At 43.3% G+C, this 16,578-nt stretch overlaps 2 protein-coding genes across 8 annotated transcripts in view; one reads left to right on the top strand and one right to left on the bottom strand.

Moving 5' to 3' along the window:
- Window positions 1-1,953, bottom strand: part of AP2A2 (adaptor related protein complex 2 subunit alpha 2) — a 70,367-nt gene extending 68,414 nt beyond the window's left edge. The window contains exon 1 of the mRNA XM_058157590.1: window positions 1,516-1,953. Within this exon, the coding sequence (XP_058013573.1) occupies window positions 1,516-1,582 (67 nt within the window). The 5' untranslated portion in view covers window positions 1,583-1,953. The remainder of the gene's footprint in view (window positions 1-1,515) is intronic.
- Window positions 1,954-5,600: 3,647 nt separating this feature from the next.
- The window catches only part of CHID1 (chitinase domain containing 1), a 127,689-nt gene continuing 116,711 nt past the window's right edge, over window positions 5,601-16,578 (top strand). For 2 of the 7 annotated variants that reach the window (XR_009152110.1, XM_058157559.1), the window contains exons 1-2: window positions 5,800-6,101; window positions 8,434-8,572. Coding sequence is in view for 5 of the 7 variants with exons in the window: in XM_058157559.1 (XP_058013542.1) it covers window positions 8,462-8,572 (111 nt within the window). In the remaining 2 variants the exon portion in view is untranslated. Of the gene's footprint in view, window positions 5,721-5,798; window positions 6,102-6,208; window positions 6,989-8,433; window positions 8,573-16,578 lie in introns of those variants that run through there. The other 5 variants (XR_009152111.1, XM_058157533.1, XM_058157542.1 and 2 more) reach the window with 4 other exon arrangements.

The raw sequence follows: 16,578 nt of genomic DNA, 5'->3' as shown, positions 1-16,578 counted from the left end.
AAGGTATCAAATCACAGAAGGCTTTTCCAAGGCACCTAAAGCTATATTTGCAATTTAGTCATTATTAGAAGTACCAAAGATCCATGTGTTCTGGCACAACCATAAATACAGCCATTAGTATTCCTTAAACAATTCTTAAAATGAATATTGGCTGGTTCACTGAGGTCTTTTCGGCTAACTTGTCCAGTTTTGATTTTCAAAGGTCTTCTGAAGGATAGCCCTGCTGCCAAAAGAAGATCAGGAGTATTCTTTCAGCTACTCGGCATAGAATTCCTTAAACCTTGGTCTGTGGGCTGATTTAGCTTTTGAAGCCATATCATTGTACCAGCAGACATCTAAATATATACAATTACACAGGCCCAGTTCCTATTATTGTTGCTCTTGAATGACTGTTGTTTAGAAAACAAATATGCTGGGAAATGGATAAAAACAGCTACTTTTGTCTGCTGTGGGGACACAGACAAACAGCTAGACCATTCTTCCAAACCGGAATCAATTTTAGTAGTGAATGCAGGAGAAGATTTTCAACATATTTATTTTTGTCAAGAGTGATTTATGCTGGTGCAGTTAGACTTTTTCTTTTCCCAAAAAGGATGAGAAATCGTACTAAGGAAGCCAGAACACTCTTGTCCTACTTATTTTTGCTGCAGCTTGGTTCCTTTACAGCCCTAGGTACTCCTCAAACACTGGAGTAAAATGCTTGGCTGTTTTATTTCATTGCGTTTCTACAACCAGGGAAGAGGAATTTATGGAATTTTCTGTCTGGGGGCTAACCAACAAACCCTGATTTAAGATGGGGCCTCCTTCACCGCCTTGCCTCGGGCAGTGAAGAGTTTTGAGGCCCGGCTGTCAGCCTTCCCAGCAAAGACCCTCTCCTCATTTTTCTTTCCTGAGGCTACACATATTGCAATCTTTTCCTCTATGTGCCAAGCTTCCGTTTCCCCCCCGCATCCAAAAAGATAAGAGGTAATCTTCGTTTCACTAAGGCCCATTTTCCGGGTTGGCGGAAGCACATTCCGTATCTTTAAAGCCACCCCAGCCAAGAAGGGGCTGCGTTTTGCGCAGGCTAATAAGGACTTCTCCGGCCCCATCTACAGCTCAGCTCGCGGGGCTTCGCATCACTACAGTCAGCTTTGGCAAAGCAATTTCACCCCCACCCCCACCCCCTCCGCAACCCTCGGCCAACACGAAAGAAACGCCGGCAGCCGAAGGTGGCTCGTTGCCAGCCCAAAACGCCGTCGGTGGCGAGATAGGATAGCTGCGTTCTCATTACGCTTTGAAGCCACCCCAGCCCGGCGTTCCCCGCGGAGGTCCCTTTCCCAAGGCAATCCGGGGCCGCCTCCGCGGAAAAGGATCGGGCGACGCTGAGCCCGACGCGCAGCAGAAACAAGCAAACGAGCGGGTCCCCAGGGAAGGGAAGGAACCCCACCCGAAAAAGCCCGCCAGCCCCGACGCCCCCCGCCGGAGCCCTCCTAGCCGGAGGCAAGTTTTCCTCGCCGCCCCTGCCACGCTTACAGTTCCTGATGTCCGAGATGAAGACGGCCAGGCCCCGCATCCCATCCCCCTTCGACACGGCCGGCATCTTTACGCCGAAGCAGAGACTCCCACTGCCGAGACTGCTGCTGCGATCCGCGCGAAGGACCTTTAGCCTTCCCGAAGCCGCCTTTGCCGCCCCGCCTGAGCGCAAGCGCGACGCCTTTCCGCCTTCGCCTTCCGATCTCGGAGCCGCTAGGCAGAGCCTCGGGGCGCCACCTCGTGTGCGGAGGAGGCGATGTGGCGGCGGGGATTGGGCCGAGCGAGGCTGGTTTAGAGCGACGCTCCCCGGCCCCACCGGCTCCTCGTCACTAGCTACAGCTGCAGGGCCCTCAGCCCCAAGGAACAGGCTCCACTTGAGCGCCCGGGGCTAACTCCCGAGACAGCGCGCATCCTGCTGCGGGAGCGGGAACAGGTGTTGATCCTTCCTAGGCTAGGCGGAGGAAATCGAGCGCAAAACGCCGCCTCCGCCATGCCCCCTAATGAGAAATAAATCCGCTTGAGCGTTAAAATGGGATTTGGTTTGCCATCTTCTGTGCTCCTGGTGAGTTTAGCCGATTGGACGCAATGAAAGAGTTCTCAATAGGCATCCAAACGTTTGCCCTATTACTGCTTTGTCGGTATAAAATATATATAAAAGTCGTATTTTGCAGAGCTTTTACTCTTATAAGCCCTGCCAGATTTTTCAAACGGCACACAATGCTGATCCATTATTTTTAAAAAAATAAAAGCGATGGCGTTCCATTATCTTAAAAAAATAAAAGCCTAAATTTGACTTGGTTATAGCAAATGGGACAGATGAGAAGTCAGATAGGATATAGGAACATTGGTTACAACTTTTGAAATTCAGCTGCGTTCCAGTCAGTATGTTAAATCATTTTTTTATTCAAACATTATATTATGTATGTGGTTCACAGCAATCAAATTAAAATAGACTATACAATTTTTTGTTGTTTACATTTATATCCCGCCCTTCTCCGAAGACTCAGGGCGGCTTACAGTGTATAAGGCAATAGTCTCATTCTATTTGTATATTTACAAAGTCAACTTATTGCCCCCCCCAACAATCTGGGTCCTCATTTTACCTACCTTATAAAGGATGGAAGGCTGAGTCAACCTTGGGCCGGGCTTGAACCTGCAGTAATTGCAGGCTACTGTGTTCTAATAACAGGCTCCTTACAGCCTGAGCTATTCCGGCCTATTAGTTTATTGCCTATTCCGGCAATAAACTAATAGCAACAGTAACGTAGCTTTACATTCTGCTCTTCCAAAGGTATTTTTACAGTGTGAATCTGGGCCTGCAAGCTTGCTTAATTTTATAAAGGAGAATATTTGTATCTTAGAGTTGAAACAAGGGGTCCTTGGTGTTCTCTGAGCGTGTTTTCTTGAAGATGTTTCATTACCCAAACTAGATAATATCATCAGTATTTTGATTTTGGGTAATGAAATATCTGTAAGAAAATAACCAAGTTCAAAGAGTGCCAAGGACCCCTCATTCCTTAATCCTGTGTCTCCATACAGCTGCACTTTTGGAACAATACAACAGGGTTTTCCGTAAGTATCAATATTCAAAAATTCCATAAACAGCATTCTACCCTCTCCACAATGTTTGTTACATTTATTGCATGAAGAACTTTCTATGCCCATTCCAATTTTCAGGATAAGTTCCTCTTAAGGATCTTGTTTTAACAAGCATATTAGTTAATATAGATATTTATTATAATGCGGTGCTGGTTTACAGCTAATAATGTCAGCTTCCCCACTATGCTGTAGTCAGATGGCTGTTTGTGGGAGAGATTGGGTCTAAATCATAGATTGGTCTGTAGATGCAGAGAGTCTATACAAGTGAAGCTAGTGTGCAATTTCATATTGCGAGTGTCTAAGTAGAAAAGACCTTGACAAACTCTAGGTTATTATTAATTTTTTATCCTGTCTTTATTACTTTATAAGTAACTGAAGACAGCGAACATACATAATAATCCTTCCTTCCTCCTATTTTCTCCACAACAGTCCTGTGAGGTGGGCTGGGCTGAGAGAGAGTCACTAAGCCAAAGTCACCCAGTTGACATTCATGCCTAAAGTGGGATTAGAACTCTAATTCTACTGTATAGTGTACAGTTTTAATGCAGTATCAGGGGTTTCAATTCAATTGAATTCAAATGTGAAGGATGTGTGTTTTTGTTTTATTTTTTATAGTTTTTTATGTATGAATTACAATGAAGATGGCATTTAATTTTGTTGTACGAAGTGCAATGACAATAAAGTAAACTAAACTATTTTTTTAAAAGAAAAAAAACTCAGTCTCCTGGTTTATAGCCTGGGGCCTTAACCACTACACTAAACTGGTTCTCTAATTTGCATACATTTTCTACTTCAGCACTAGTATGGATCATTCTTAATCCCTTACATAGTCAAGTTTGTATTGAGTCTACCATTCAAAGATTAATATAGTCATTAAGTAGGAAAAAGTTGCATATCCCTGGAGTAGGACTTTCACTTATATGAGTCAGCATGAGGTCACACTGGCTACTCCTTTCACCATCCCTCTCATTATTAGACTTTCCATCAGATCACAATAGCCTGTCCTCCTTCAGGCAGGCAGTATCCACAGAAAGTCACTCTGGCCATCTCTCTCCTTTGGGCAGGCAGTACCAGAGTAAATCAAAAATATAGCTTGTGAAAAAATCTGAAAAGACAGCAGAATCTACACATGGTTTCTCTCTGCTTTGGACATCAGTCTCAGCACAAGCTCAGAAAGGTCAGTCTGTCTTACAAGCAATCAGCAGTGGCTGGGCTTAGAAACTGAAGCCAAGCAGGATCAGGCCACAGAAGCAATAGCAAACCCACTTCTCTTTCTCTTTCCAAGAAAAAAAAATACTGCCACAAGATGGAATGGAACTGCAGATCCTCCCCACCATCCCATAAGTGGAATGGAAGTTTTGTCCTTGAGCTTTTTTAAAACAAAACTACAGTACTAAAACTCAGCAAGTCAACTTAAAAATCTATTAAAGCCACAGGTTTATAGCCAATGGTTGAACTGGTCATAAGAAACTTCCAAAATAATTCCTAATAGTACTCATATTTTTCTATGAGAAGGGGGAAAAAGTGTGGTAACAGCCTGATTTTTAAAGGAAGCATCAGAGTGCTGTCTCCTCATTTTATTCACAGAAACATGATACTAAGTAGGTCAGTCTGAGAAATAGTAGATTAGCAACTGGTGCAAAAATAACTCACAAATTCTAGTCTAGGGGGTTACACAGACCCAGACACTCAGTGTAACATTGCATTGGTTTTACTCCTCTCAAATGTTACCTTGTTTCAACTCAGAGGTAAAAGATACTGAATTCCATGAATTTCTAGGCAAGAATGGGTAGGGTTTCAGCTTTACTGCAATCAATTTCATACAGCTTTGCAGAAAGTTCAAAATTAGCCTCTCAGATTGTTGCATTTGCACATCCTTCCAAGGTTAGAGAGAAATTGTGACTTAAATGCAGCCTTGCAATCTTTAGCAGAATAATGTAGAGAATTGGATAACAAAGATTTATAGTAAGAGTTGCCTGTATTTGAAAAGAAAATTCAACACGACTTCTAATACAGACAACTCTTCCGGTAACTCCTTGTTGCCAAATAGTTCTTATCCAACTTTTTGCAAATCAGATCAGATAGCCCAAGCTTTAATTAAATTGAACTAACGGAGTAAATGAATTCAGCTAATGGAATTAATTTCAGTTTTGCACTACCAGTTTCTTTCAGCACTTTTTATGAACGGTTTGTGTCAGTTAGGGATTGTTATAGTCTGTTTTTGTTATTGTTTATATTTTTATTGACACACACACTCTAATGTAGCTATTTTTAGGTTGCTGTTGTTTTGCCATTGCATTACGGTACCCTGCTATATTTAGCCTGCTTTAAGCCTATTTAGAAGGCTGAGGTATTTCTCCTTTGTAAGTCTCTGGCAGTCTCCAGTAAGAATTAAGAATCTTAGCAGGTGACCCGGGGCATCTGGCTAGAGCTCCCTCGTTATCAGCCACTTTATTATGAAGTCACACATATCACGAAAAGACAGCGAAACGGCTCCTTTAAAAGGCGTGCGCTGCTTGCCTCTGAAGTTTTTGCTTCACTTCCGAGTCGAGGCAGATCCGGTTTACAGAAGGAAATCAAGGGCGCGAATGCGAGTGCTTGAAAAGGTGGGAGGGGATTTGAAAAGACAGGCAGGCAGGCAAGCAAGCTTGGGTTGAGTCGAGCTGCTCGTGACGGGTCAGCCTCTGCTCGTAGCTCTTCAAAAAGTCCTCTTCCTTTTCCCCGGGTGGGGTTCCCACGCGCTAGCTGGATTCATGGACTCCCAGGTCTATGCTTCCAGTGTTGTAATAAGCAGGGCCGGGATACGCCACCATTTCTAGAGGAAACAGGTTGAGGACTCTGCCCTTAAAGTGGCCAATCTCCTAGGCGCGTCATTATGCAGAGCAGTAGGATTCAGTGGCGCATCCCTAGGATTGCCTTGCGATCCCTTCTTAATCGGGTTTGCTTGTTTGTGGCTTCGTATGTTACCGCCAGGGACTGCAGTAATGGTATTTTTTAGACTAATCGCATAATGACTGAGTAAACTCTGTTGAGTTGGGGGGGGGGGATTTGTGAATTGAAAGTAATGCTTTGAGGAAGGCAACATTGAAATGTTACTTAAAAAGAATTGTGCCAGTGTAACAAATCCAGATTCTGTGGAATTTGTATACAGGAATTGAAATGGATACCTCTCTTACAGATGTCAAATAAATCCTTATAAAATGTCAAATAAATGTCAAATAAATCCTTATAAAAATTCTGCAAAATCCTCTTGGATCATTGTACTTTGTATTTTCAGGGCTTTTCCTTTCAGGTTTTGACTTTTACATATTGGATTACTAAGTATCAGTTTGAAGAATGTTGCAAAAATATAATTTACCCATTTGGTATTATAATGAATGAAATAATGTAAACCATTTTATTAGAACTGTTGGCCAGTAAATTGGGTGAGAGATGAAAGAGTGGGCTGTGCCCATTGTTGCACACTACATTCACATTAATATAATTTGCTGTGAACCATCAGATTTTGCATTGAAAATAGTTCCACTGTTTTTAAAGTGTATCAGTGCATATTTCAGAAGAGGGAAGGCCCCAATGAAGACAATGCTTGAAAACTCATTGTTTTGATAGCACCTTTTAAATTAAAGTGTTTTCTAAAACCTTATCCAATTAATTAAAGTTTGAAGCCCTTTATTGGGTGCTATCTGACTTCCACAACAGTCTATAATTTCCAGACAATTGACTTGAGTAAATCTGTCAGAGCGGAAACATTAGTTGTAATGGATTTTAAAAGATAACAGATTGATTTAACTATACAGCCTTTGTTGATTTAGAGCTATAAAAGTTTATGCCACAGTAATTACTCTACTGAGGCTTGCAAAAAAAATTTCAGAAGGTATGTATATTCTTTTTTTAAAATGCTTAAAACTTCCTTCTTGATGTCATTGAAGCAAAGTCTGTTAGTCTATGGCTGAAGACACTAAACTATAGAGAATGAAACCTCTACCACACTCTTAGTAGCTGGGTAGACACAAGAGATTTTTAATTTGTTATTCTATTTGCAGACAGATAGATCTTTATAACTCTTCTGCAAAATCCTCTTGGATCATTTTGAGTTTGTTTTTGTTTTTTTGCTTGCTTGCTTTTAAATTCTGGGTGACAATCTATGATAGCTATAGAGCTAAAATAGCTTTACTGTTTATTTGTCTACATATCCAGGAACTGAAAGAATATAGATCAGTAGGATGATCCACAGCTCTAAGCATCCCTCCTTTTAAACGATGTTATAGAAGGAGGGGTTTCAAAGTTGATAAACACTGAATGGAAAGGATAGAATGGATCTTGAGTTGTGTCCTCTGTCTATCCATGGAAGATGAGACAAGAAGAATTGTATACCTTCTGGGCCATCTTTCTACTCTATCTATCTATCTATCTATCTATCTATCTATCTATCTATCTATCTATCTATCTATCTATCTATCTATCTAAGTGAGGATATATAGCACATTTTAAAATTCCTAATGTCATGCATTACCAAAATTGGGCAAACTCCTAATCTGTGTCATTTCTGACTTGCTGTAATCAACAGTAAGACTAAGGTATACAATGTCTGCAGTTAAAGGGATCCATGACAGTGGCTATTCTGAGAGTATTAACGGCAAGTCCGAAAACTTGGACAGGATGTGGGTCCATATAAAGTTTCCAGAAATATTAAAGCAGAGGGAGAGAAAAACTGAAGTAGCAAAAAGGGAAGCACAAATAATATTACTTTGGGGATACCCTACAGAAGTCATTTTATATCAAACATATTTTGTTCAAATGATTACGTGCCTGTTTATTGATTTTAAATTTCATTCAGTGTTACAAATGTACAAATAAGCTGCCAAGTTTCTTTAGAAGAAAGTATTTGAATTTAGGAGAAACAGGCACCTAAAAGGGCAATCCTGAAAACTCTTGACGATACTGTAGTAAACCAAGGAAATGTTTAACCAATGCTTAAAGCGCCAATTTAAAAAAGTTTAATGCATGCTTTTTCAGATAAAGTATGTACTCTTTCTTTGTAATCTGAACTATTGCCGGAGGAAAGGCTAGATCAGGGGTCTGCAAACTTGGCTCTTTTAAGACTTGTGGACTTCAACTCCCAGAGTTCCTCAGCCAGCAAAGCTAGAAAATTGGAGGAACACTGCTAATCCTGCTAGAATTGTATTCTTGAAGGGACTGATTCTGGCTCTGTTTTTGTTTTAATTTTCCCCTTACCTTTATCAATAGTTTCTAAAAATGATCTAAATTAGATTGTTCTTCAGTGTATAAGACTTCTGTTTCTATTTTCTTCATCCATAGACGTTAGACTCGAATAACTAAAGTTGCCATGAAATGTATCTGCATTGGTCTTGTTTTTATCCTGGCTTCTCAGTTCGTTGATGCTACATTGTCAAAGACAGATTTGAAAAAAGCTTCCTCAAAAACACTGGAGGAAAAGGTAGGAGAACATAATTTTCTGGCATTAATCTCTGATTAGCAAATATACTTCTCAAATACTGTGCAAATGTTGTACTTTGACCTAGCAGTATTTTCCTTGAATGTAAACTGAGAGTGCTTGACAGAAATCTATTAATTTCACAATGATCTTCTTGATTTCCAGTTAGGTAGTTCTGTAGTGCAGCTCTCTCCTAGGTAATAAAAAAATTATATTTATTTGCAAAATAATGTGTTCTATTTGGTAACAGTATCTAGTTTGTATGCATGGTTGTGGAGGAAATACATGATACAAATGAGTAACACAATGATTTTAAAATATTCCTTTTTTCTGGTAATCTATTCTTTAAATACCATGCATTTACTATTATTTTACTAGTATTCTTTTATATACTCATGTATAACTGTAATTCTTTTTATATATTCAGTGGCCTTATTCATGCAACACATCTAATTCAATGTACTAACATACATCCTGATCTGTAGCATAGACATTTCTGAATTTGAATCAAGATAGACTGCCCCTTTCTTAGTACCCTTGATTTAGGTGATTCAGCTGAACTCATGACTTCCCATCTATATAGAATAGAATAGAATAGAATTTATTCTATTAGAATAAATTTATTAAATAAATAGAATTTATTCTAATAGAATCTATATAATGCAAAAACTCTTGCTATGACTTTTAATTGGGCAAAATGATGCATCATAGGGCAACAATTTTTGAACTGAGGTACCTTGAATGAGCTATATAGAGTGAGTTAAAAATCCAGAATCAAATTTGGTAAAGTTATGGCTGCTTCAAGCTGCTGCTGTGGTTTTGTGGTGCTCATTCTGAACATTCAGTGACAGTTTCCCTGCCACTCTCACAATCCCTCACTTCTTCCCCCTCCCAGCAGGAACGAATTGACTTATTTGGCTTTTAAAGAAGCAACAACAAAGGGACTCTGGGCAGTGTACAAATAAAATACTAAAACATAAAAAACTGCGCATAGCATTTAAAAAGAGGCCAGGGTGATTAAAATTCAATGTTAAAAGTTAATTAAAATGCAGGGGGATATGTAATGGAACAGTATCAAGATGCCATGATGTATATGGCAAAGCTTCGTTTTTCATTACAATGACATGCAATTCAAACTGGCCAATAATATGAGCAGCATCTCTTTTTGAATCAGCAGCCAAATGATTGGCCAGGTTTAATCACAAGAAAATTAAACTTGAAGAGACAGTTGTTCCTCAAGTATTTTACTAAAACCCATGGTCTCTTTGGTAGGTGATAGGATTGATAGACTATTGCAAGCTAAAGATCACTGGCAGCAAACTACAGAAGATGCTGAAAGAGAAGAATCCCTAGAGCAATGAGAAATTTTATTTTATTTTTTATTTTTATTTATTTTGTCACACGGTATATATGAGTGTAAGCATGAAATAACTATATAATATATAAGTATATATATGAAACGCCGGAGAAGACGCCTAGAGAGTTCTTGGAGGTCCAGCCACTCAGAGGCTGATCGGACACTAGTTAGATCCTATACTAGGACCTACCTAGTGGCACTGAGGGAAGCGAGGCGTTGCTACGCCTCCTCCCTCATTGCGTCGGCAGATAACCGTCCAGCTGCCCTGTTTCGGGTGACCCGCTCCCTCCTTCACCAGGGGGAGCGGGGTGACCCGTTGCAGGGACGTGCTGAGGAGTTTAACGGTTATCTATACGATAAAATCGTTCAGCTTCGGGATGGTCTGGACCAAAATTGTGGCGATTCGGACGGGGCGTCTGAGGGCGGTCTTGGTGATATTGTCTGGGATGAGTTTGACCCTGTGGCTCCCGAGGACATGGACAGGTTGCTGGGTAGATTGAATGCCACCACGTGTTTACTGGACCCGTGCCCCTCCTGGCTGGTGCTGGCCACTCAGGAGGTGACACGAGGCTGGCTCCAGGCGATTCTGGCGCTTCCTTGTTGGAGGAGTCTTTCCTGCCGCCTTGAAAGAGGCGGTGGTGAGGCCCTCCTCAAGAAGCCTTCCTGGACCCGGCTGTTTTACGTAATTATCGTCGGTCTCCAACCCGCCGCGGCGAAGGTTGTAGAGAGTATGGTGGCATATCAGTTTCCCTGCACCTGGAGGAAACTGTCTATCTAGACCCGTTCAGTCCGGCTTCCGGCCCGGTTACAGCACTGAGACGGCTTTGGTCGTGTTGGTGGATGATCTCTGGAGGGCCAGGGATGAGGTTGTTCCTCTGCCCTGGTCCTATTAGACCTCTCAGCGGCTTTTGATACCATCGACCATGGTATCCTGCTGCGCCGGTTGGAGGATTGCGAGTGGGAGGCACCGTTTATCGGTGGTTCTCCTCCTATCTCTCCGACCGGTCGCAGACGGTGTTGACGGGCAGAGGTCACCCGCGCGCCTCACTTGTGGGGTGCCGCAGGGGTCGATTCTCTCGCCCCTTCTGTTCAACATCTATATGAAGCCGCTGGGTGAGATCATCAGTGGCTTCGGTGTGAGGTACCAGCTGTACGCTGATGACACCCAGCTGTACTTTTCCACACCGGGCCACCCCAATGAAGCTATCGAAGTGCTGTCCCGGTGTTTGGAAGCCGTACGGGTCTGGATGGGGAGAAACAGGCTCAAGCTCAATCCCTCCAAGACGGAGTGGCTGTGGATGCCGGCATCCCGGTACAGTCAGCTGAGTCCACGGCTGACTGTTGGGAGCGAGTCATTGGCCCCGTGTCAAGGTTCCAGAAATACCTCTTCTGCGTAAAAAAAGACTCGGAGGCATCCGTTCCTTTTCTCAAAGTCCTTTACTAGCATGAGGAGACTGGCACACGATGAGTGCAATTCCCAAAACTGAAGTTCCGGATTCGTTTCCCCAGTTATACAAACCCCAGTAGTCCCACCCCCCTGACCCCTCTGATGATCACACGGTCCCACGTCCTTCCAGTTCATTCGAGTAACTTCTTGCCACTCCTCGTGCAGACGTGAACGCCATCCGACCTTGACCACCGGAAGAATGTTACCCTGCCCCTCAACCCCCCCCTTCTCCCCTTAAGATAAAAATGTGGCAGCGTCTGGAAACCGAAAGTTCAATATGGTTTCCAGGCCTGACAGGCGTCCCCCCTTGGAAAAAAAGCTATATCCTAGGAAAGAAAACAAAAGTCGATAAAGAAGAGTGTCAGTGGTTCACACTTCCTTCTACCCCCCTCCAAGAGGTTTCTTAGGTTTGTCAGGAAAGTGTCGTGAAAATGTTTAATCAAAGTGTCCGCATGTACTTTCCAACTTTTGACCCAAGTAGATTCAGATAATGGATATCCTTCCAGTGGACTAAATATTGTAACTGACCTCTATATAGTCTAGAGTCAAGGATTTTGTTGATTTCATAGTGGGTTTCACCTTGGATTATCAAGGGTGGTGGGGGAGCAGCAGGTTGAGGTCTCAGACCAGACTGTCTAGCAGGTTTTAATAAGCTGGTATGGAATACCGGTGTATTTTCCCAATATTCGAGGGAGCTTAAGTTGGACGGTAACGGGATTAATAATTTTTACAATGGGGAAAGGACCCAAAAATTTTGGACCGAATTTCCTGCTGGGTATTCTTAATCTTAGATATTTAGTAGACAAAAAGACTTTATCTCCAATGCGAAAAGGGGGTTGAAGGGAACGGTGTTTGTCAGCTTGGGCTTTGTAATTCCGAGCTGTGACAGCTAAGGCCTTTTTTGTGTTTTCCCAACCTTTCTTCAAGGAATTCATCCAGTCCATTAGGGAAACCGAAGTGGGGGGTTGCACGGGGAGTTCAGGCATTGGAACGAAGTCCATGCCGCTGGTTATTTGAAAAGGGGTTAATCCCGTGCTGCTGTGTACGGCATTATTATATGCAACCTCTGCAAATGGTAACAAGTCGGACCAGTTTTCTTGTTGGTAATTTACGTAACACCGTATGTATTGTTCCACCATCAAATTTAATTTCTCAGCCGCTCCGTTAGTCTCCGGATGGAATCCAGAACTAAGTCCTTGAGACGACCCAATGGACCGTAGGAACTCTCTCCAGAACTTGGCTGTGAATTGAACACCCTGTCGGATATTATCCTTTTAGGGACTCCATGCAGTCTGTAGATGTGTTTGAGGAAGAGCTTTGCTAATTTTCTAGCCGATGGTAATCCGCTGCACGCAGTGAAGTGGGCCTGTTTAGAGAACAAGTCCACTACGGTCCATATCACTGTATTTCCTCCACTAGGTGGGAGTTCAACAATAAAATCCATGGCAATCTCTTCCCAGGGTCTGGTCGGTTCGGCTACGGGTTGCAGGAGTCCAGGGGGTTTCCCTGGTCTGGACTTCATGGTGGCACAGGTAGCACAGCTCCTGACATAGTCTTCGACATCTGTTTTCATTTTGGCCACCAGAATTGTCTTCTAGCCAAGTGGAGAGTTTTAAAATCCAAAGTGGCCTCCTAGGCGAGAGTCGTGGCTTCTCTGTAGTATTGGCAACCGACAGCGACGGGTACATAAATTTTGGTCCCCTTCCAGGGTATCCCATCCCTTAAGGTGAGGTCTTGCAAGTTTTCTTTAAACCAAGCATCATTAGTGAGTGCTGATTTTAAGTCCGCTAGTAGTTTATTTGGTGGGCTGTTGGTACTGCGGTGTGATCGCGGTCGAGTGAGTGCTTGGTTGACCGGTTCGCTATCGGGGATCATTGCATGTATCACCTCTTCGCGTTTGCTGTCAAATTGTGGTTTCCTAGATAGGGCGTCAGCCAGCAGGTTTTGGTCGCCTGGGATGTATTTGAGGGTGAAATGGAAGCGCTTGAAAAACTGAGCCCATCGAACTTGTTTGGGAGAAAGCTTTCGGGGGTTTTTCAAGTATTCGAGGTTTTTGTGGTCCGTCCATACCTCGAAAGGTTCTTTTGCCCCTTCAAGGAAGTGTCTCCTGGAGAGGAGGGCCCAACGCACTGCAAAGGCTTTTTTCCCAAACTGCCCATCTGCGTTCAGCGTCGGTCAGTTTTTAGATATGTATGCGCAGGGCATAAGGTTGTTTTCGGTATTCCGTTGTAATAAGACAGCGGCTATTGCTACATCACTTGCATCAGCTTGGACCACAAAAGGTTTATTTGGATCCGGGTGTTGAAGAATCGGTTCCATTGAGAAGAGGCGTTTCAGGTGTTCAAAGGAACGTTGGCAGTCCATTGTCCAAGGTAGGGGTTGGTTAGGTTTGGGTTTGGTGGGTGATGGGCCAGTTTTTAGTAAGTCCGTTAATGGTAGAGCTACTTCTGCGAAAGAAGGAATGAATTTGCGGTAAAATTTGCGAAACCCAAGAAACTTTGAAGTTGCTTACGTGTGCGTGGCGGTTGCCAATCCAATACTGCTTTGACTTTACCTGGGTCCATTTCGATACCTTTGTTTGATATCCGTAACCTAGGTAGTCGAGGATTCCTTATGGAATTCGCATTTGGAAAGTTTGACATATAGCTTGGCTAGGAGTTTTTTAAGAACTTGTCTGACCAATTTGATGTGTTGTTGCATATTGTCTGAGTAGATAAGAATATCATCTAAGTAGACAAGAACCCCATTGTAGAGATGGGGGTGCAGGGTTTCATTAATCAGTTGCATAAAGACAGCTGGGGCCCCTTGGAGACCAAAGGGCATGACACGGTATTGGAAACTACCCAAGGGGCAATTGAAAGCTGTCTTCCATTCATCACCCTCCTTGATACGGACACGGTAATAGGCTTCCCTTAAATCCAATCTGGTGAAAATTTTTCCTTTTGATAGGTGGTTCAACAGGTCGTGCATAAGTGGTAACGGGTAAGTGTTTTGTATGCAAATCGCATTGATATTTTTGAAGTCAATACATAATCTGAGTGAACCATCTTTTTTTTGTTTAAATAGCACAGGCGCAGCTACAGGTGATTTTGCTGGTTCAATGAACCCTCTGGCTAGGTTAGTGTCAATGTATTTCCTTAGTTCAGACATTTCTGCTGGAGTCATTGAGTACATTTTGGGTTTTGGTAATTTTGCCCCTGGGTGCAATTCAATTGCGCAATCAGTTGGGCGGTGGGGTGGTAAGAGGTTACATTCATCTTCGCTAAAAACATCTGATAAATCTATGTATGCTCTAGGGATGTTGGGTTCTTTAGGAGATGGCTTGGATATGGTGGTTGAAGGTTCCATCTGGTGGTCATTTTGGGTAAGGTTTTCTTTTGTTGTTTTGGGGGGGGAGGGGATTTGGTCTAAGGGTCCGAAGGTCCATATAATTTTTCTGAATCCATCCTCCCATTTAATTGTGGGTTCCCATTTGTCCAACCAAGCTAAACCTAGGATGATGGATTCTGACATTTTAGGAATTACTATGAATCTTATAAGTTCATGATGGGCCCCAATTTCTAAGCGAAGTAGTTGCGTGACTCGGGTTGCTGGAACACCACCAATTAAGGTTCCATCTACTTGGTGGAATTTAATTGGGTGTTTTAAGGGAAAAGTTTTTATATGGAGTTGGGCGATTGTGGAGGTTGAAATTAGGCATCTGGTGCATCCTGTGTCCACAATAGCGTCTAAAAGTTTTTTGGTTCCTCCTCCTGGAATTATTAAGTTCACTTTAATGGCAAAAGGAGGAATAGGTGCACTTACCATTGGGTCGTTTTCTGCTTGGGTTGAGTCGTTGGGAGGCGAGTCAGGTGATGGGAGGTCAGTAGCGAGGTCTATGGCTTGCCTTGCAAAGCGAGTGGTATTAGGATGTTTTCGAGGGGGGTTGCGCGGTTGAGTAGCCGTTGGTGGTCGATATTGTTGGAGGGGTGTTGGGGCTAGGCAAACTGACGCTCGATGACCTAGTTTCCCACAACGGTAGCATTTGATCATTGTTGAGGGGTAAAAGGTGGAGGGTGTGGTTGGTTTGGAGGGGGAGGATCTTGTAGGTGGTCTTTGAGGAGGTATAGTTGGTGATCGGCTTTGGAGGGGGTTGAATTCTCTGTCCAGAGCAATGGACACGTTGTACCAGGTATTCAGTTGTTCTGGGATTCCTCTGGTGGAGCAGGCTTTTCTGATGTTTTGATCAATCGCTTCTTTAAAGTAATGAAGAAGAATTGCTTCTGGCCAATGTCTAAGGTTGCCGGCCACTCTTCTGAAATCCCATACAAATTGTTTGAGTGGCTTGTTGCCTTGTTTCATTGTTTTTAAGGTGGTCTCACATTCTGCAATTAGGTCATCATCTTGAAACCGGTTGAAGCAGTGTTATAAATTGTGAATATTATTCAGTTCTGGTGCTTGTGCATTGTATAGCTGTGCTATCCACTCTGAAGCTAGTCCCACATTCATTCCATCTGAGATGGTGTTGATTAGGCTTCTTTCTGATGGGTAGAGATGTCTATATTGTTCAGCGTAAGCCTCAATTCTGCTGAGAAAGTAAGCCAGGTGTTGTGGATTCCCATCAAAGGGTGGTTTGAAAGGGGAGGGTTGGGTGGGGGTGTAGTTGGCCTGCTTGTGGTTGCATAGGGATTTGCGGGGGTGGGGCTGCTGCTGTTGCCGCTGGTTGTTGGGCTGCAAAGGGGGGTGGAATTCTTCTTTGTTGTTGAGAAGAAAGTCCTTGAATCGCTGCAGCAGATGAATCAACCATTGGTGTGAGGCCCACTGGAAAAGGAGGGGCTGAACTAGTTGGTTGCCATTGATACTGAATCCACCCTTGTCCCGGATAGAACGCCCATCCAGGCGGGATAGACGCTGCTGGAGGCAGCGTAAGCCTCTGCTGGCGGGAAAGGTCATTTGGGTGGGGGAGTTGCGATCCCCCCCACGCTTCTGGTGTTATTTGAGGTCCTTGCCATTTGAAAGAGGGAGGGGGCTTCTTGCGTTCTTCAGAACGGTTTCGAGTTTCAGCAGTCTCTCTCTCCCTGGGGAGAGGGAAAGTGAATCTAGGCTGAGCTAAAGGCTCTCGAGGTCTCACCTCCAGCCGCTCAAAAGTTTCAGGGAGGTCTAATAGAGACTGGGATTTCAGAGGGTCTCTCCGGTCCCAATCCAGGGACTCTCCTGATTCTCCAG

Source organism: Ahaetulla prasina, chromosome 1 (assembly GCF_028640845.1).
Source record: "Ahaetulla prasina isolate Xishuangbanna chromosome 1, ASM2864084v1, whole genome shotgun sequence".
Taxonomy (NCBI): Eukaryota; Metazoa; Chordata; class Lepidosauria; order Squamata; family Colubridae; genus Ahaetulla; species Ahaetulla prasina.
Note: the sequence above shows the minus strand (reverse complement) of the source record. Positions and strands in the feature narration are given on the sequence as shown.